The sequence below is a fragment of the Ictalurus furcatus genome, chromosome 20 (assembly GCF_023375685.1).
Source record: "Ictalurus furcatus strain D&B chromosome 20, Billie_1.0, whole genome shotgun sequence".
NCBI classification, from domain to species: Eukaryota; Metazoa; Chordata; class Actinopteri; order Siluriformes; family Ictaluridae; genus Ictalurus; species Ictalurus furcatus.
In genome coordinates this window covers 9,273,926-9,296,474 of record NC_071274.1, presented here as the reverse complement: position 1 = coordinate 9,296,474, position 22,549 = coordinate 9,273,926, and the positions used below count along the sequence as shown (strand labels likewise).

General features: G+C 37.9%; 1 protein-coding gene across 2 annotated transcripts in view; it reads right to left on the bottom strand.

The window, feature by feature from the left end:
• urb1 (URB1 ribosome biogenesis homolog) overlaps positions 1-22,549 on the bottom strand; it is a 107,150-nt gene that overhangs the window by 700 nt on the left and 83,901 nt on the right. The window contains exons 32-40 of one of the 2 annotated variants that reach the window (XM_053652139.1): positions 21,117-21,219; positions 17,055-17,215; positions 16,833-16,944; positions 16,619-16,725; positions 16,337-16,480; positions 5,621-5,724; positions 5,253-5,453; positions 4,165-4,400; positions 53-622 (exon numbers count right to left, since the gene is read on the bottom strand). In XM_053652139.1, coding sequence (XP_053508114.1) covers positions 53-622; positions 4,165-4,400; positions 5,253-5,453; positions 5,621-5,724; positions 16,337-16,480; positions 16,619-16,725; positions 16,833-16,944; positions 17,055-17,215; positions 21,117-21,219 — 1,738 coding nt within the window. The remainder of the gene's footprint in view (positions 1-52; positions 623-4,164; positions 4,401-5,252; positions 5,454-5,620; positions 5,725-16,336; positions 16,481-16,618; positions 16,726-16,832; positions 16,945-17,054; positions 17,216-21,116; positions 21,220-22,549) is intronic. The other variant, XM_053652140.1, reaches the window with a different exon arrangement.

Sequence of the window (22,549 nt, the reverse complement as noted above, 5' to 3'; positions counted from 1 at the left end):
AAACAATCATAAACAGGAAAAGATGGGAAAAGGGTATACGAGTCAAACTTACCTCTTTTCACTAGATCATCAGCAGTTGAGTACAAGCATGCTTTTATCACATTTGTGTGAAGAGCATTTTCAACCTCCAACAAGCACACCATAATTTTGGTGAAAAGCTGAAGAGTGTCCAGTTTGAAAGTGCTTTGTTCCTGCACTCTGAATTCACATGTCTGGTGGTACAGTCTTAAGAGGTCAACCCTCACAAATTCATCAGTTATCAAAGACTTTGCAATGGGTTCATGGGGCACTATAACTTTTTCCAACCATTTCAAGGTTGCAAAAGTGTGATATTCATCAAAAGGCATCTCGGATAAAGTCCTGAGGGTCCACTTGATGAGTGCGTGGGCAGTTGCAGTCATAAGACTGGGGCTTTTATCAGAATGACTGTAAGAGTTGTTGGGTGGCAATACAGGTGCTGGGTTAAGGTTTTGGTCAGACTGATTAGATAGGATAGCCCATGGCTCCCAGTGTGTGAGAACACTCAGCAGGAGGGGTTTGCATTTCATCAAAGACTGCACATATTTCTCTGTATGTCTATCTTTGCAACGGACTGTTCCTTGCAGATCACCCTGCCATGCTCCTGAGAAAACATTTAATTTTACAAAGTCAAGATTACATTTGATACTTAGACCAAACATAAGCAGGTCACAACAAGAGTACAAAACAATAGCACTAGTAATACTAACAACGACAACAATTATTTAGCATGCTTAAATTGTAAAATAATGCATGATAAAGTAATTTATTGATGATCTAAAATGATTAAATAATTAAATAATTAAATAATGAATATTGCTATAAATCATGAAAAGAGACAAATGATAGAAGAAAGCAGCTATCTGTGGGGTCCAAGCCAGCTCACAAGTAGTCCTCAAAACCCCATCCCTATGACCACAGATGAACATTCTGTATTGTGACCACTTTTCTGAACATGATCCAATAATCCTGGGACAAAAGTAGTTTTTACATATGCAATTTAACTTAAATTTGAATGTGCAGGGCTAAAAATTGTTAAAAAAAAAAAACACTAAAAAAACAAACCTTTTTATGGAACGCAACTTGATATTAAGGAATTAGTAGCACCTTCAAGTGGCCAACTCGTGAGATGTTAAATACAGTACTAGTGGGTTCCTAGTAGAACTTATGATTAAAATTGATACAACAGCACTATCCTCACCTTAATAAGAAATAGACCCCTATGAATGATCACAGCACAAACATTGTTCACCTGCTGATTTTGTACTGAGGTCTGTTGCATGAAGCCAGTTTCAGTGAAGTGTAAGTAGATGATCTCATGTAAGTTTAGAGCAAACTCTTTTTTTTTCTTTCTTTCTTTCTTTTCTATTTTAACAAGCTGGATTGGTTTTTAGTGGTTTCCATTGCCATGGTAACTTGCACTACACAATTAACCTGCTCCAGAGCAGATTTTATTCTGGGTAAGAGATTCGACTTAAACTGGTCAAATCAGCTATGAGCAAGTGATATAAATCTGACGCATCAAAGTTAATCATGTAGCATTTGTAGCAATGGCTTCATTGTTTGTGGAGACTGCTGTGGAGCTCAGAAAGCAAGTAAGAAGGGCATTTAAAAGGGAAAGAATTTTTACAGAGACAAATCCCCTGGCTTTCCCCAATGACCATCTGTAAGAAAGATATAAATTTTCGGCAGATTGTATAATGTGTCTATGCCGGCTTTTGAGCCGCACATTAAAAATCTGACAAACCGAAGCCATGCTCTTATAGTTCCAAAAAATATATATGTATTGCTTTGTGGTGCTTTATGAGTAGTACATATTTTCATGCAGTGGCATTATTCCAGTCCTAATATATTTTCAAAAATTGACATTTATTTTTATTAATATTTAATTAAAACAATTTACATTTATATTAAATTAAACTACATGAAATATGTTGGGACTATATGTTTTCAATTTGTTTATTCTCACTGTGAGCCTATAAAAGACCCAACTAGCAATTTTCCAGAGCTTGGGCAACCACAACGGTGTTGCTTTTTGTGGTAAGCATAGGTTTAAAGTCCTCATATTTCAGCATAATTTCTTGCTTTTCAACTGAAAAGTATGCACACCTTTATCCATGTTGAACACTATTGGCTGTTTGCTGCAAACGCCTGGCTTTTATGTGCACGATGAGTAAAGACTGATTTAGAGTTAAAACCTTGGTTGACCGAGAAAGGTGATATCCAGCGTCATGAAAACTATTAACCAGGTTGGAATTATTTGTTTTTTCAACTCAAAACTTACTCTGCAACTTGAGTTTGTTCAACTTGCTTTGTGCAACAGGCCTCTGAACATGGCTTTTACGTTTCATGTAAATTCATGCAGCTATTACGAGTAGTCCACACTCCTACCCACGAGGATGAGTTGGCATATGTTGTTGACATTTGTCATTAACCAAGGAATCAGAGAAAAAATAATCTCTGAGAAAAACTTCCTTGATGGTATAACGTACCATGGCTCCAAAGTGTAGCCCAGACCATGTTTCAAAACCTGTATTTTCCACAACACCATATGGACAAATTTATCCGTCTTTGCAGATAAAAAGAACAATTGACTTTGTGATGCGACCGCCGTGCCCACGCAGTGCAGCGAAAACTCAAAAGCTTCTAAATTTAGCATCAGCAAGGGCTTTAAATTAGACTGACTGAATATGATGTCAATCTGATGAAATCTCTAGCAGGAGTTTGTTAAAGTACCAGGCCTGGAATTGGTTGTTCCCAGTAGGTGGTGCTATGACAACAACTGATTATTGGCATGTAGATGTCTTCAGGCCCAGACTTTTATCAAACATGAAGTTTGGAGCAGATTGGACATTGTACGTTTGAGTTATAACAACTTCCTTTTTCATGGTGAAACATTTAAATTTATGAGACCACCACGCCCACACCATGCAAACTCGAAAGCTTTGCAATTTAGCATCATCAATGCCTTTAGACTGTCATATCATGACCAAATATGATGTTGATCCGATGAAATCTCTAGGCGGAGTTCATTAAAGTACGAGGCCTGGAAATGGCAAAAAAGGGAACAAAAATTTAAGAGGAAACTCAAAATGGCTGACTTCAGGTTGAGTTTAGGGCATGGGTTCAGGTGAAGTTTTTGTACATATTGGCATCTTACACATGTTTACCGAATTTCGTACATGTAGGTGAAATGTTGCGCAAGGCGCACATCGGTGAAATTTTGTAAGTGGCGCTATTGAGCCATTTTGCCACATTCGATTCTGGAACCCCTATCAGATGTGAATTTTCACTTTTTCTGACAGGTCTGTTTTGTGAGTTTTTGGGTATGTTTAGGCCCTCTAAACTGTGATTCATTGAAGGAGAAGGAGAAGAAGAAGAAGAAGAAGAAGAAGAAGAAGAAGAAGAAGAAGAGCAGATCCAGTAGGACTTCGCACCAGCGATGCTTGGGCCCTAAATACTACCCTGCCTGCTAATTTCACCCCAAAAAACAAAAATAAATGCCCCAAGCCCAAATATAAATACCCCCTAACTGCTAATTATGCCACAATCCAAAAAATATATACCTAGTGAACAGTGATCACCCCGATGACAAATTTATTCAGAAAGCAAAAACAAACACCTGTAATCTCTGATTGCCCCACACCCAAACAAAATACCCCTCCGAATACTAATTTCCCCAAATTAAATACCCATGCACTATAATTCTCACAAAACTCAAAATTATATACACCAGTGAACCTTTAATCGCCCCAAACCCTAGCAACAACCTGGAACACCATAGCCTGCTCTTCCCCCTCCCCCCCAACACGTTTTTTTCAACATTTTTTTTTTTTTTTTTAAACTTTTTCAGCTCACACACTGTGTATTCCTTCAGGACATGCCTACCTAGTTTTGTTTAAGGAAATGTCATTCTACAAAATCTACGATCATGAGCCAGGATACATTGTACAGTATCACCATCACTAACAGTGGCACGTAAACAAAATAGCTTGTGACTTAACAATAAGAGGCTTTTTGACCAAGTGCAAAACAATCACCATACATTCTGATAAACCTCAGACTGCCTAACTATAAAATATAAGACAAGGGGAAAAAGAAACACCAAAAACAAAAAAAAGAGAGAGGTGCACAATTAACACTTACCATGTACTACTTTAATGCTGTGCATGGTGAAAAGGTCTTGAAGGCCACAGAGTAGTGTGGTATCAGAGGCCAGTGTTCCCCAGCAGTGAAGTAGGGTGAGTGCGGCTGAGCAGGATAGTGTCTGGGGATGCAGCCAGTTTGTATCTCTGCTACCACTCAGTGAAGTGCCATGAAGCTTCAGCACAGAATCCAGCATTTGCAGAAAACGTTCCACATCATATGGTTCCACTCCAGTTCTGATTAAAACAAATGATGGCTCTCAGTTTTACATAATGATTACAAACTACAATAAACACAAACTCTTGAAGCTTGTTTGCTCAATAATTAAATTAACAGAATTTGGAAAAGCCATGTATTAAACTGATAGCAGTATCAAAAGTGATTGTGTTTCAATAAGAAGATAAAAGATCTCAGACAAGGAGTCCTCATAATTACACTAGATGATGTAAGAGTTGATGCCAATAGGGAGATGGTCCCTATTGCCATCTCTGAACTGAACTGAAATGTTGGGGATCTTTTTATGAATTTAGGTAGGAGGGAGGACTTTCAGGAAGACCAGTAATTGTCTAGCTCCATCTTGTGAGTGCTGACTATGAATATAATGACTACAACCAACAACTGTGATATAAGAAGCGTGACTGTTGGAATGGGATGGTCCTTGTTGGCTTATGCTTTTGCATTATAAGCTTGGGTCACCCAAAAACACCTCCCAATTAATGCTGTATTTTAACCCTTACAACTTCTATTTTCTATTTTCTAATTTTAAAAAAAAACTGCAAAATGACTACTAGGATGTCCTGAGATTTGTGTTTCATAATTACACATTATTTATTGCTGTGGATACAGTATTAAAAAAAAACGTGCTGCTATTTTTATTGGTTTTGGAAGAGAATTTCAACAAGCACGTGTGGGTGTTATGTTCAGGTGTCCACATATAGTGTAAAAATAAATATACATCCTCCACTTTTTATTTGGTCATGTTTTGTTTTCACCCTCTTGTCTTTATGTGCATCTTTGTATATTGCTCAAAAAGAATTCCTGTTATGTTGACATAGGCAACTTTTGGTTGAGGGTTGGAGAGTAGTTACCTGAGGTATCTAATGACTGAGAGCAGGGCACACAGGAAGTCACTGATAAGAGAAAAAGTGAGGCATTTGCCTAAACTGTTTATTTGCTTGTCTGCTCTACTGCTCCACTGTACCCTACTGTCGGTCTTGCCAAGGATAGAGAACCACAGAGTATGGAGCAGTCCTATCACAACAGTCAGCATCGTTCTGTCAACATTCCTGCTAGAAACAGAATGTCACATGTCATGAGTCAGACAACTATTATTAAATTTTTAAATAGAATATTGTTAAGTGGATAAGAATACGAGCTGAAACTGTAAAAAACATTGTTTATTTAAAAAAAAAAAAAAAAAAAATCACAAAAGACATTATGAAAGTAGAAGTCATACCTCCTTTCTGTGAGTTGTAATATCCATGTTAGGATTCCATGAGCCTGGCTAAAATCATAAGATGCTTTGGGGAGATGAGCAGTCTCCCCGAGTATATTCATAATCTGAAACAAAGTCAGTTTAACAATAAAGATAATACCTAGATGATGTATATTACATATAGAATCCCTTGCATAAGTATTAATTTCACTTGCAATTGGCACCTGAAACTGAAATATCAATATTCATAACATATAAACTAAAAGCATGTCGTGTATCAAAATGTACCATTTTGAAAACACGCACATTGTGGAACTAAAACAAATAAATTATCAAAATATTAATAGCCTATTTTCTAATAACCAATTTGTTGTTGAAATGTGCAGGTGCTTGGGTATGATATCTGAAATAAGAGTTACCAGGAAGAGGTTGACCATAATGCAGGCCAAGTTTATGAGGAAACATACTGTACTATAATTAAAGCTGCAAGCAGAGACGAACACGCCCTCGCACCTGGGTGCACCTTGGGGCTGCTCTGCCAGGGGAACGGTATTCCATTTTTTAAAACACTTTTTAGTACTTGTATATTGTTATGAGTGTATCACGATGTAAAACATGTAATTTCCTGTTGGTAGTAGGTGGTGCTATGACTGTAACTGAATATTGGCCTGTACGTGTCCTCAGGCCAGGACTCTTAAATATCTGACGTTTTGGGAAGATTAGGCAGTGTATGCTTGAGATGTAACTACATCCTGTTAAATAGCAGTAATAGCATGCTTTAGGGAAACTAAAAACAAGCTAAGTGTTGCTAGCATGTTTAGCATGTTGCTAGTATTTTTAGAATTTGCTGGCATATTTTTATATGTTGCTAGGGATAGATCAGTGTAAAACATGTCAGTTCCCGTTGCCAGCAGGTGGCAACTATAACCGAATATTGGCATGTAGATGTCTTCAGGTGAGGATTCGTATAAAATGTGATGTGTGGTGCAGATTGAACATTGTATGTTTGAGTTATAACAACTTCCTTCTTCATGGCATTTATAGCATGCTTTAGCACTTAGCTAAGTGTTGCTAGCATGGTGTAACAGGTTTCTAGCATGTGGCTAGCATATTTACCATTTGCTGGCATATTTTAATATGTTGATAGAAGTGCATCACTGTGTAAAACATGAAACCTCCTGTTGCCAGTAGGTCACGCTATGACTAACTGAATATTGGCATGTAGACGTCTTCAGGCCAGGATTCATATCAAACTTGTGAAGTTTTGGGAAGACTAGGCATTGTATGCTTGAGTTATAACAACTTACTCTTTAATAGCAGTAATAGCATGCTTTAGCACTTAGCTAAGTGTTGCTTACCATGTTTTAACATGTCTAGCATGTTAGCATGTTTAGAATTTGCTGGCATATTTTTACATGTTGTTAGTAATACATTAGTGTAAAACATGTCACTTCCTGTTGCCAGCAAGTGGTGGTATAATGATAAATGAATATTAGTATGTAGATGTCTTCAGGACAGAATTAGTATGAAACATGACGTTTGGTGCAGAATGAACATTATGTCCAAGTTAGTGTAAAATGTCAGTCCATGTTGCCAGCAGGTGGCGCTATGAATATAACTGAACATTGGCATGTAGATGTCCTCAATTCAGGATTCGTAACAAACGTGAAGTTTGAAGCAGATTGAACACTGTATGCTTGAGTTATAACAACTTCCTGATTAATAGCAATAATAGCATGCTTTAGCACTTAGCAAAGTGTTGCTAGCATGTTCTAACATGTTTCTAGCATGTTGCTACCATGTTTAGAATTTGCTGGCATATTTTTATATGTTGGTAGTAATAGATCAGAGTAAAACACATCACTTCCTGTTGCCAGCAGGTGGCGCTATGACTATAACTGAATATTGGCATGTATATGTCTTCAGGCCAGAATTAGTATAATACATGAAGTTTGGTGCAGATTGAAAGAAACAGATTGTATGTCTGAGTTATTGTAAAACATGTCAGTTCATGTTGCCAGCAGGTGGTGCTATGACTAACTTAACACTGGCATGTAGATCTCTTCAGGCCGGGTCTTTTATCAAACATGTGAAGTTTGGAGCAGATTGGACACTGTATGCTTGAGTTATAACAACTTCCTTTTTCATGGCGAAACAGAACTTTGTGAGACCATCACGCCCACGCCGTGCAGGGAAACCTCAAAAGCTTTGCAATTTAGCACAGTCAATGCCTGTAGATGAGACTGACCAAATATGATGCTGATCTGATGAAATCTCTAGGAGGAGTACGTTAAAGTACGAGGCCTGGAAATGGCAAAAAACGGAGCAAAAGTTTAAGAGAAAAATCAAAATGGCTGACTTCCTGTTGAGTTTAGGGTATGGGTTCAAGAGACCTTTTCGTACGTATTGGCATCTTACACAAGTTTACTGAATTTCGTACATGTAGGTGAAACGTAGCGTGGGGTGCACATCGGTGAAATTTCGTAGGTGGCGCTATCGAGCCATTTTGCCACACCTAAGTTAAATGATCAAATAAATGTATCATTTTGCCATACTTTAATAAGTGTGCCAAATATCCTGAGTTTTTGAGCATTCCAATGGTGTCAAATGTGCATTTAAAACGTAGGGGGCGCTATGGAGCCTATGAGGCACATCTATGATAAAATTCAACATCACATCAATTAATGTCCTAAGACAAAATGCATATGCAAAGTTTCATGGATTTTAAGCCATGTTAAATCTTTCAAAACACCGCGGGAAACTTTGAAAATCCAACATTTCATCCAACATGGCCAACTTCCTGTTGGGCGGAGTCAGATACAACCGTGTGAACTTTGTCGCACTTGAGAGCAATGACTGTGGTAAATCTCATGCACATCGGACCAACTTCATCCTGACCATTGCCTGCATTCTGGGGCGCTATGGAGCTCGTTGACCATGCCCATGCCCTACATAACTATTAAATTTTCACTGGTTCTGACACGTCTGCCAAGTTTCGTGAGTTTTCGGGTATGTTTAGGCCCTTAAAATCACATGAATGCATGAAAAAAAATAAAATAATAAACACCGGAAAGACAACAGGGCCCTGCACCTCTGGTGCATGCGCCCTCCGGTGGACAAAGGACAAAATGGCACACAGATGAAAGGACAGATTGAGCTGTTAATCGATCAAATTTGGAGTTTCTAATTCAATCCCTCTAGTGCCACCAACTGTCCAAAATTTCACTCACATTTATGTTAATAAACGTGATTCCTTGGCTCAATGACATCACTTTCTGTCATGAAAATTTTTCCGCCATTTTGAATTTTCTGAAAAACCTACTTTTTTTGAACTTGTCCTAGGCTGTTTGGCTGATTTGCACAATAATAACAAAATAATAATAACAAAAATGTTATTCACAGAATTTTGATCAACCGTACCACTTTCGAATGGCGCTTTAATCAATTAGACGGCAAACACTTCAAAATGGACATGAGGGTATATCTCCATAACACTTTGAGGGACTGTGGCGAAACTTGGCACGCGTCATCAGCATTAGACCCTGAGCTTACCTACAGCGTTTCTGAGCAGCAGCACCTAGTGGTCATGAGATTTGGAAAAAAAAAAAAAAAAGGGACATTTTTGCTTATAACTTCTGAACAGTTCGTCATAAAGTCATCAAATTCTCATGTTCTCAGTAGATTCAGTGGGGTATACAGAGTGCAACGATATGAAAAAATCCTATGTCGACCATTTTGAATTTAGTCATAAAATGCTGTATTTTATGGAACGCTTTGGCATATCATTACAAAACTCGGGAAGTGTCTTTGGCAGCATGCTCTGAAAGGACTCAGTTTTGGGACAGTGTCACCTTGTGGTCAAAAATTATAAAGCTATTTCTAAAAATGCTTATAGCTAATGACTTCTACTCTTCCTACAGTTTGCCTACTGTCATGAGACTGGTCTTGATAGATTCCCTGGTTCATGCAGAGAACAATGATACCAAATATGCTAGGATCAAGCAAACTTCCTGTCCGCCATTTTTACGTTTTGAAAACATACTTTTTTGAACTGCTCCTAGACCGTTTATCCAATTTTCACAAAAATTGGCTTCCATCATCTAGAGCAGAGGTTCTCAACCTTTTGTAACTAAAGCCCCCCGCAAGCCTTCCCCATCATGTGGCACTGACAACTTTTAAAATGACAGTCATTAGCTCTGCCCAACAGGAAGTTGGCCATTTTGGATTTTATTTGGATTTTTTGAAAATTGTAGGCTCTGCATTTTTAAATATTCCTGCTAGGGGATTCATATGATTGTGACCAACTTGGTCAACATTATGCCAAGACATTGAAGATGCTAAATTGTGAAGGGATTTTTGATATCAATGGTTTTGCCATGGCGAAGCAATATATTTATGGCAAAAAAGGGAAACAGGTAATGTCTCCTATCTTAGGAATACAATGAGTGATTTAGATCAAACCTGAGCTGTATGTTTGGTCATAGGGGCTGATCCCATAGATGTGGCTATTGTGAGTCACGTTCATAGCACCACCAACTAGCAGCAGGAAGTGTGTGACTTACAACAGACTAGGGATGTCACAAGAACCGATGCTTCAGTACGAACATTCTTAAAACGTGACGGTACTTGTTTTTCTGCAGTAGCGTGGGTACAGTTGCTAATGAAGGTACCGAGGTTGCAATTTTTCCGGAACTGATGGGGGCAGCAAATACACGCAAGAGTTTTAGTCGGTCCACAAGTGGTAAAGAAGAACAAGCACACAGGAAAAACTACATAAGACAGCGACAAGTTTAGCTCGCCCCAACTCGTCGAGAGGAAAGGTGGTATGGAATATGGAAATACTTTCCGCATTCGAGGCAGATGACAAACATATAACTGATGCTCTGAAGCCGGTGTGCAACTGATGCCATTGTTCATTTCAAACAAAGTGAGGAAACACCTAGAAGTTGGCGAAGCACCTGAAAGACGGGCTCTATATTATGTTTGTTTGAGCGCAGCCAAGTATGTGCCAGTACAATGTTTGCTCCCCGTCTCACAGCAGAGCTTAAGAGTGTGACCAGTGGCATGTTGGCGGCTCACCGCACCCTTATAAAGGATCTCATGGCTTTAGCTTACCCTTGTGAGTAGCACAGTGCAGCCTGGAGCGAGGCACAAGAGCTTTCCATTTCAGGCCCCGATCCAGCCACAAATATTTGAGTTCTCTTTTCATTTTGTTGTCGCATTTTGGTTCTATATTTTCCACAGCACATGCTCTGTGCTGTTTTTCATCCCTGTTTTTCTCTCCCCATAACAAGTAGAACATAATTGCTTGACATGAATGTATGGTATTCACTGATTGCGAGCTGCTCTGAAACTGCAAGTCTGTGGAATGCGCAACAGTACAGTGTTTTTACTTTGAAATGTGCAGCGCTCACATTTATTTAATTACATTAAGACTATGACTGAATTTGATAGAATTTAATATCTTTTATCCGCTGAGAGCATGGTCTCAGAAATTGCAGAAAGTAAATGGTGCACTTATATAGCACTTTTATCCAAAGCACTTTACACTGTGTCTCATTCACCCATTCACACACACCAATAGTAGCAGAGCTGCCATGCAAGGCGCTAACTTGCCATTGAGAGCAACTTGGGGTTCAGTGTCTTGCCAGAGGTCACTTCGGCATATGGAGTCACATGCCGGGAATCGAACCGCCAACCCTACAATTAGTGGACAACCCGCTCTACCACCTGAGCCACAGCCACCCCAAAGTGAATGTGTAATATAAAAGAAGGCTACAGGGAAAGCAAAATTTTTTTCACTTATCTAGCTACATGAACTGTTTTGTTATGTTAAATGTGCAATGCAAAAAGGTCAAATAGTAGGCTAGATTGCAAGTACAAGTAAAAAATAATTTCACTGTTAACATTACATCTCATGAAAATAAATCATTCACGTAACATTTCACATACCAATGTCAGTGCAAATGCCCAAATCTGGTATTGGTTTAATAAAAATCCAAAAAAGAACATCACATTTAATATTTTTGGTCCTTATGTCCATCATTAAATAACCAGACTAAAACTACAGGTATAAAATTGTCATTTAACCCATAAGCCATTGTTATCCAACAAGTTTAAAGTTAGTCATTAACCGAACACAAAACTCCCTCATGTGTGCTAAAGTAAACTGGCACAACATTTGTGTGCACTGAGAACGTTCCAATGTTCTTTACGTACAGATATGGCCTTTAAGAATGCACATTTTTTCCATTTGGTATCATGCGGTATACTGCAGGCACGGCTCTAAGAATTTCAATTAATTTGTTGTGCTTCACACAACCACCAGGTGGCGCATGGAACAACATACTGTAGCTGAACACAGTACAATAACAATGGAATGCATGATCGAATGGTTCACATAAAAATATTACATTTCTCATCAAAACTTATGATAAATCTAATTTTAACAAGTTTCTAATTACAAGAAAGTGAGCGTGATCGAGTCTCGTAGTACAGGTACAATAACTATAGTATTTACATTAAGGTGGGTTTGTCAGATAGTGTTTGTGTGCTCAGATAGTGCAGTGGCAACATACAGGTTTACTATACCAGTGAATGGGGTTCGAGCATTAGCTCAACTAACTTTTTTTTTTTTTTTAAACGAGCGTTTTTTTTTCCACTGTAGAAAGTTCATAGAGGTAACAGTGAATGAATTCCGCGTGAACAATAGTGAACAAAGTTATTGTCATTCATTCATTTAATTCCAACAATTACTTTTTTTTTTTTTTTGACTATTTAGCTCTCTTTATATTTTAAGGATCTAATAAATTGCATATTGCAAGCGTCATGTTATTCGTCATTTAGGACAGCTTCTGACCATCAAATCAAAACAGACTTGTGATTTGATGACGATGCTTATTTATTCAGAAACAGAAGTAACTAAATACAAAAATGCTACTTTAAATTTTAACTTCAACAGTGTGCTTTTAGTTGATGGATGCCAGATTTATATTTTTGATGAGCTGCAGAGATTTTCAAGACAACTATACGTTTTTGAATTTAATATATAAAATTGTTTTATTCACAAGTGTCATGTTTGTGATTTTTATTCGTTACATAGAATATTTAGATCAAGCAATGTCCAGAAACTGTGTTGTTGCCACACAGTTTGTCCGATTATCACAAGTTTTGGTGGGGACATTGATCTCACCCTCACAGACATTTTTCCCCATTGGCTTATAATAGCTCTGCCCAACAGGAAGTTGGCCGTTTTGATTTGTTTGAAAAAACACATGCTTTGGATTTTGAATACTCCTCCTAGGGGATTTACGTGACGGGCACCAAACATCATGCCACGACACTGAAGATGCTAAATTGCGAACGGATTTTTGATACAGAGAACGGTGTTGCCATAGTGAGGCAATAAACGTATGGAATAAAAATAAGATATAGAAAGAGCTCATATCTTTGGTTTGCATTGTTTGATTTAGATCAAAATTGAGATTTGTATTTGTAATTGGGGACTGATCACATGGATGTTACATAGCAGTGAAGATTTCATGAAATTTTTCATTGATAAGGTTGAAAATATTAGACGTGAAATACAGGCCATTAAATTAAAACCGGACAGTACTGTAACAAAGCCATTACATGACAATGTAGCAATATCAGATCAATGTTTAGAGTGTTTTGCTCCGCTTAGAGAGACCGAACTAGCTACATTAATCTCTTCAGCCAATTCATCAACTTGCATACTAGATCCCGTACCTACATGTTTGTTTAAACAGATTTGTCCAGGAGTAATTGAACCACTTTTAAATATAATCAATTCTTCCCTAAGCACTGGCTATGTACATAAATCACTTAAATTAGCAGTTATTAAACCCTTGATTAAAAAACCTGATCTTGACCCGTCTCAATTGTCCAGCTATAGACCAATATCAAATCTCCCCTTCATCTCTAAGATTTTAGAAAAGGTTGTAGCAAAGCAGTTATGCTCATACTTAGATAGGAATAACATTCATGAAATGTATCAGTCAGGATTTAGACCTCATCATAGCACAGAGACAGCGTTAGTTAAAGTGGTAAATGACCTTCTACTGACCTACGATCAGGGTTGTGTCTCGCTGCTTGTGTTACTCGACCTTAGTGCAGCTTTTGATACTATAGATCACACTATTCTCCTTGATAGATTAGAAAATGTTGTTGGTATTAAGGGAACAGTCCTCTCCTGGCTCAGGTCTTATCTGACCGATCGTTATCAGTTCGTAGATGTAAATGGTGATTTCTCCATGCGTACTGAAGTTACTTTTGGAGTTCCACAGGGTTCTGTTTTAGGCCCACTGCTCTTTACTTTATATATGCTACCCCTAGGTCAAATTATTCGTAAACATGGAATTAGCTTCCACTGTTATACTGATGATACACAGTTGTATGTTTCAGCGAAGCCAGAGGACAGACAGAAGCTTAGTAAAGTTGAGGATTGTGTAAAGGACATTAGACATTGGATGTTAACTAATTTCCTTCTACTTAATTCTGATAAAACAGAAATACTTCTATTAGGCCCACGTGTAGCTAGAAGTAATCTTTCTGATCGCATGGTTACTCTGGATGGTCTTTCTGTTTCATCATGTACAGCAGTTAAAGAGCTTGGAGTGATTATTGACTCCAGTCTATCATTTGATGCTCATGTAGATAATATTACTAGGATAGCTTTCATTCATCTCAGAAATATTTCTAAAATAAGAAACATATTGTCACTACATGATGCGGAAATACTAGTTCATGCATTCGTCACCTCTAGATTAGATTACTGTAATGCCTTACTGTCTGGATGTTCCAGTAGGAATATAAATAAGCTCCAGTTAGTCCAGAATGCAGCTGCTAGACTCCTAACTAGAACTAGAAGATACGACCATATCACACCGATATTATCAATACTGCATTGGCTCCCAGTAAAATCTCGCATTAACTATAAAATACTTTAATTAACCTATAAAGCACTAAACGGTCTTGCGCCACAATATCTAAGCGACCTTTTGGTTTTATATGATCCGCCATGCCTACTTAGATCAAAAGATGCAGGCTATTTGACGGTACCTCGAATAGTGAAGGCTACAGCAGGGGGGAGAGCTTTCGCTTATAGAGCCCCACAGTTATGGAACAGTCTTCCTATTAGTGTTCGGGACTCAGACACAGTCTCAGTGTTTAAGTCTAGGCTTAAAACGTATTTGTTTACTCAAGCCTACCCTGACTAGATTCTGTTCTACTACTTCGCAGTCATAATAATCTTTTTTCTCCCTCTCTCCTTTCGCCGAGCCCCACACGAATTTATGGAGATACTAGAGATCCAGATCCTTTCTGCCTCTGGATGGAGCTCAAATCTTCTCTAATTCCAGACTGCTGGGACTACGGCTGCTCCTAAGGCCATGCAGACTTCATATAAATCCATAATGAACTTTTTCACACTATCTACTGTTACCCAGATGAGGATGGGTACCCTTCTGAGTCGGGTTCCTCTCAAGGTTTCTTCCTCTTAAACCATCTTAGGGAGTTTTTGCTTGCGACCGTCGCCACTCAGTGGCTTGCTCAGTCGGGATAAATTCACACCTTTAATATCTGTAGACCATGTTGATATTTCTGTAAAGCTGCTTTGAGACAATGTCTATTGTAAAAAGCGCTATACAAATAAAATTGAATTGAATTGTTACTATTGCACCACGCTTTAAAATTGAGACATGTTTGGCAGTTTGCTCTGGCTATGAAATGCGAGGGCCCTCCATTATTGTTCTTCGTCCATGTTCTTCTCTGAAATGAATCGCAATTTGGAGGTCTAAACGTTCTCGAAAACTCATGAAACTTTGCAGACACGTCAGAAGTGGCAAAAATGTACATCTAATAGAGGTTTTATAATTAAGTGTGGCAAAATGGCTCAATAGCGCCACCTACAAAATTTCAACAATGTGCGCCTTGCACTACATTTCACCTACACATGAAAATCAGTAGGCATATGAAACCTGCTAACCCGTACAAATAAAAAAAAAATCTCTTGGAGCCATAACCTAAACCCAACAGGAAATCAGCCATTTTAATTTTTCTCTTAAACCTTTGCTCACATTGTGCCATTTCCAGGCCTCATACTTTAACGAACTCCTAGAGAGATCATCCGATCATCATAATATTCGGTCAGTCTAATCTAAAGGCCTTGCCAATGCTGAATTGCAAATCTTTTGAGTTTTTGCTGTACGGGGTGGCTGTGGCAGTCTGACAAATTTCTATGTCTCGCCATGAAACAAGAACTTATTATAAGTCAAATCCGCCCCAAACTTTTTGATAACAGTCCTGGCCTGAATACATCTATGTGCCAATATTTAGCTATGTTCATAGTGCCACTTACTGGCAACAGGAACTGACATGTTTTACACTGTGATGCACTCCTAACAACATAAGTGCTAAAAAAACAGAACAGCATTCCCCTGGCAGAACAGCCCCAATGTGCAGCAGGGTGCAAGGGCCCATTCATTGCTGCTTGCAGCTTTAATTTTGTATTAATTCTTGAATGTCTGATTGCACCCTGGCAGAATTTGTTCTTTCCTACAACTTGTCTCACATCACTGACATTTTACACAGTGAAGCACACTGCTGAACTATCCAGAAATTTAGTTTCCAGAAAATTATCTAATTATTGTACAGACAACCTAATATATTCATAATTTTAGAAAGGGTGTTTAAAGCTAGTGCATAGCTGAAGTTTACCTGTACAGGCCGGTCACAGAGTGGGCTGCTACAGAAGCCCAGCAGTGTATGGAAGATGCTTTGCTGTTCACATATCTCATAGCAGAGCCCATCTCTCATACCTTCTTCCAGCACTTTTAACAGCCAGTCCCTCTCCAGTTTATGCTGAGGTAAACAATAAAGGAGACAAAAACAAACATGAAAATGGCTTCAAACAGTAATTTTTTAAATTTTATTTTAAAGTAAGTAACAGTAGCAGAAGAAAGAGACTAAAGAATAAAAACGAATCAGATAATGCATTACCTCTAAATCAAAGCTATAGAAAAGTCTGAAGAAGTCTGGAACCCTTTTAAGATCCACATACTGGGTTCCCAAAAGAAATTTACTGATCACCAGGTACATGTGCTCCTCTATAAGTAAGCAGACAGTTTTGAGGGTAAGCAAATAAATCAACTCTATGACACAATAGCTGTATGTAAACTAAAAATAATAAGATTGATCCAGAAATAACACACACCAGGTCTCAGAATCTGCTGAACCACTTTTGCAATGTAGGAAGCATGCATAAAAGAGACTCTGAGATTCTGCTTTTGAATCGCATTCCTGAGTGTATCCAGCAAATAAAGCAGCTAGGGACAGGAGACCACAATATGCTTACCATTCAGCTGTAATAATTAAACAAGTAAATAATTTGTACAATGATACAAATGCCATTTTATGACTGGGCTGAGCTGCGTACCTGTTTTTTCTCTTTGAAATGAACAGATTCCAAATGCTGGTAGAATAAACCCAAGACGTGGTAGGCTGCAGCCCTCATTTTGTGATCATAGCTACTCAGAGCCACTACTGTAAGGCCCAGAGCATGACTGCATACAAACTTTCGGCAATCTAACAAAGACTCTGTCAGGAAACATGACATGTTAAGAAACACAACAAAGACCACTGTGTTTGGGATGTAAACTTATATAGGTTGTTTGTGTTTGCACAAATATAGTTAGAGCAAAGTATAGTTAGTATATAGGAAAAATCTTGGTGTATCCTGGTCAAGACTTGCACATTAACTTAAATTAAGCTAAGAAACAACTATAAATATAGCTGAAATTTATCATTTTTAATCTACAAACAAGATGATATCTCAAATAAATAGGACAGAGTTTTGACTTTAAATTGAAAAACAAATAGCACAACCTAGTGCCCAATTCTTGTTAGGTTACATAGAACACTAAGTGTAGTTAGATGGATAGATAATTTAAGTTGTGTTATGATCGGTCAATGCAAACCGTGTCAAATACTTCTCTGAAATCTGATTGGTCTGTGGCAGCCATGTTTTTTTTTTTTTTTTTTTTTTTTTTTTTTTTTTTAAAACCAACCTTGGTAAACAGCAAACTAACACGAAATGTCACCACAATCAGACAAGAATTTCCACACAAAATTATTTTTATGTTATGTGTATCAAATTTGGTTTTAGGAGGAAGAAGCATTATGAAGATAAGGCCTCACTTCACAGTGAAATTTAGAACTGAAATGTATCCATTTGATAATTTTTGTCATGCTCAGTCTGAATATCATCTCAGTTCCTTTTAATAAAGTTGATACACTTGAACAAAACCACAAGGAAAATTAGCTTTTTCAATCATTTATTCAACAGAAATATCAATAGATTTGATATTCTTAAGTGGAAAATGTAAGTACACCTTTGGCCTCAGAAGCTGATTGCCCCCTATAGCAGAAGTTACTTCTTGCAGGCGTTTCACATAATTGTGCACCAGTCTCAGACATCGGCTAGCTGGAATTTGTGACCACTCTTCCATGCAATATTCTTTCAGTTTCAAGATGTTTGAGGGTTTTCTTGCATGCACTGTCAATTTCACCTTGTCAACCCCCCTCCCAACATTTCAAAGGGATTCCTGGAAAAACCTGGCTTTGACTAGGCCATTCCATAACCCTCCATTTCTTATTTTTGAGGCATTCCTTGGTGGATTTGTTAGTGTGCTTAGGATGATTATCTTGTTGAAAGGTCCACTTTCGGTTCAACTTCAACTTTTGGACAGATAGCCTCACATTATCTTCAAGCACTCTTTGATATGATGCAGAATTCATAGTTGAATCAATGAATGCAAGCTGTGCAGTCCCTGAGGCAGCAAAGCAACCCAAATCCATAACATTTCTTCTCCTGAAAAGCTGTCTTTGGTCTGTACCAAACATGTCTGCTGTTAATGTGGCCAAACAACTACCTTTGATTTGTCTTTCCAGAGCACATTATTCCAAAAGCCCTGGTCTTTGCCTATATGCTCACTGTATATAGGCAAAGAATATTTGCCTACATACAGGCAAATATTATATATACCCTATATACAATTATACTGGATATAATTGTACAGTGCATCCGGAAAGTATTCATAGCACTTAACTTTTTCCACATTTTATGTTATGTTACAGCCTTGTTCCAAAATGGATTAAATTCATTATTTCCCTCAAAATTCTACAAACAATATCCCCATAATGACAATGTGAAAGAACTTTGAAATCTTTGCAAATTAATTAAAAATAAAAAACAAAAAAAAGCACATGTACATAAGTATTCACAGCCTTTGCCATGACGCTCAAAATTGAGCTCAGGTGCATCCTGTTTCCACTGATCATCCTTGAGATGTTTCTACAACTTGATTAGAGTCCACCTGTGGTAAATTCAGTTGATTGGACATGATTTGGAAAGGCACACACCTGTCTATATAAGGTCCCACAGTTAACAATGCATGTCAGAGCACAAACCAAGCTATGAAGTCCAAGGAATTGTCTGTAGACCTCCGAGACAGGATTGTATCAAGGCACAGATCTGGGGAAGGGTACAGAAACATTTCTGTAGCACTGAAGGTCCCAATGAGCACAGTGGCCTCCATCATCCGTAAATGGAAGAAGTTTGGAACCACCAGGACTCTTCCTAGAGCTGGCCGCCCGGCCAAACTGAGCGATCAGGGGAGAAAGGCCTTAGTCAGGGAGGTGACCAAAAACCCGATGGTCAATCTGACAGAGCTCCAGCGTGTCTCTGGAGAGAGGAGAACCTTCCAGAAGAACAACCATCTCTGAAGCACTCCACCAATCAGGCCTGTATGGTAGAGTGGCCAGACGGAAGCCACTCCTCAGTAAAAGGCACATGACAGCCCGCCTGGAGTTTGCCAAAAGGCACCTGAAAGACTCTCAGACCATGAGAAGCAAAATTCTCTGGTCTGATGCAACAAAGATTGAACTCTTTGGCCTAAATGGCAAGCATCATGTCTGGAGGAAACCAGGCACCACTCATCACCTGGCCAATACCATCCCTACAGTGAAGCATAATGGTGGCAGCATCATGCTGTGGGAATGTTTTTCAGTGGAAGGAACTGGGAGACTAGTCAAGATCGAGGGAAAGATGAATGCAGCAATGAAGAGAGACTTCCTTGATGAAAACCTGCTCCAGAGTGCTCTGGACCTCAGACTGGGGCAAAGGTTCTTCTTCCAACAGGACAACGACCCTAAGCACACAGCCAAGATAACAAAGGACAACTCTGTGAATGTTCTTCAGTTACCCAGCCAGAGCCCAGACTTGAACCTGAGTGAACATCTCTGGAGAGATCTGAAAATGGCTGACGCTCCCCATCCAACCTGAAGGAGCTTGAGAGGTCCTGCAAAGAAGAATGGGAGAAACTGCCCAAAAATAGGTGTGCCAAGCTTGTAGCATCATACTCAAAAAGACTTGAGGCTGTAATTGGTGCCAAAGGTGCTTCCACAAAGTATTGAGCAAAGGCTGTGAATACTCATGTACATGTGCTTTTTTTGTTTTTTATTTTTTAATAAATTTGCAAAAATTTCAAACAAATTTCTTTCACATTATCATTATGGGGGTATTGTTTGTTGAATTTTGAGGAAAATAATGAATTTAATCCATTTTGGAAAAAGGCTGTAACATAACAAAATGGGGAAAAAGTGAAGCGCTGTGAATACTTTATGGATGCACTGTACATACAAATTATATACAATATAATTGTAGACTACAAATAAACTGTGGTCTTGCTCTAATGTTCTTTTTAGACAGCAAAAGCTTTTCCCTGCTACGCCTCCCATGCAGGTCAAACCTCTTTTTGATTGCAGAAGCATGCAATTTGACACCAACTGCTGCAAAACTTACTAGCAGATCCTGTGATGAAATTATAGGGTTCTTGGAGACCTCTTTTTTATATCAGACAGTCTGCACTTGGAATGAATTTGCTGGAACAACCAGTCCTAAACTAATTGGCAGTCATTTGAAATCTGCGCCACTTGTAGATGATTTTACTTACAGTGGAATGATGCATTTCGAGATCATTTTAAATCCCTTGTCAGACTCATAGCCATCCATAACATTTTTTGTGAAGGCCTTACAGAACTCTTTAGATCTTGGCATGATGACACCACCCACCTCAATAGCAAAGGGAGCACCAGCCACGAGATGTGAGGTTTAAATAATACCTGCACACTCTAAAAAGGTTCTGATCACAGGCACCCAATCTTGAACACCTGATTCAAATTTTATGGATTTGAAGGTGTGATAAATGTGTACTTACTTTTGCCATGTGATTGATGTTTTTTTTTTTTTTGTTTTTTTATGGCTGTGGCATTATAGGCATTCAAACACACACTAACAATTATATGCAAAGTTATTAAATCATTATTCCACACAGAACAGCTACGGTGCTATAAATGATTTTGAATAAACACTTATTTCCCATATAAGTAACTTTTGGAGTGGTCTAAGACTTTATGGTTGTGTTCAGTTCTAGTTTACCTGGGCGGACAATGAAGCTGAACAAGGGTAAAAGGAAGGAAGGATCGTAAAAACAGATATCAGCAGAGCCATTTTTCTCTTCTATGGTCAACTCTTCATTCTCCTTAAAACGAAAATGAATGAAAATTAACATCTGAGTAATAATAATAATAATAACAACGTCTCATGATTGTTTCAATTATTAGTATAGTCATATCACTTCAAAGATTATTGATATTAAGAGTACAAAACTTTGAATATTAATGATGTTCTTAGAGCTACTTTAAAATGTTGAAAAAAATAAAAGTAGTTGTTGCTGAACTCTTTTTGGCTTTGTTGGTTCTAATACAAGAGGAGCAAAAAAAGTCACAAAGGAAATGTGTAATTTGTATGTATTTTCCAGGTTAACTGTTGTTTAAGATGTGGGTATATGTATTAGAGTGAGATCAGTTGACTGTGCATATTGAGATGCTGAAAATTTAGTCAGGCTATTTCAATATGGATAGGTATATTATTGCTGAAGGTTGGTTAAGTGAATTATGCATCTTTGTGTCGGCTATAAGTGATATGTGAAAATAATTCTGGTATAAGTGTATCTTTTGCCTAGGTGTATTTGACAACAAGACTACAACTTCAAAGTGATCTGTAAATGTTTAGAAGTAATAAAAATAGCGGCATTCTGCTAATTGGCATATATAAATCACTAGATTATATATGCCAATTAGCAGAATGCCAATTAGCATAAAACCTGTGACACTAGTCACAGGTTTAAATATGGGTAACTATGACTTGGTTACTGGGAGTATCCAGGCTAAATGGATATGTTTGCTCTTAGTGTTGGTATTGGCATTACATGTAGTTACATACATACATACACACACATATATTATATATTATATATATACACACACACACACACACACACACACACACACACACACATATATACATATATATATATATATATATATATATATATATATATATATATATATATATATATATATATATATATATATATATACACACACACACACACATACATACATATTTATATACACACACATACATACATATTTATATACACATACATACACACATACAGTGAGGGAAAAAAGTATTTGATCCCCTGCTGATTTTGTATGTTTACCCACTGACAAAGAAATGATCAGTCTATAATTTTAATGGTAGATTTATTTGAACAGTGAGAGACAGAATAACAACAAAAAAATCCAGAAAAACGCACATCAAAAATGTTATAAATTGATTTGCATTTTAATGAGGGAAATAAGTATTTGACCCCTCTGCAAAAAATGACTTAGTACTTGGTTTAAAAACCCTTGTTGGCAATCACAGAGGTCAGACGTTTCTTGTAGTTGGCCACCAGGTTTGCACACATCTCAGGCGGGATTTTTTCCCACTCCTCTTTGCAGATCTTCTCCAAATCATTAAGG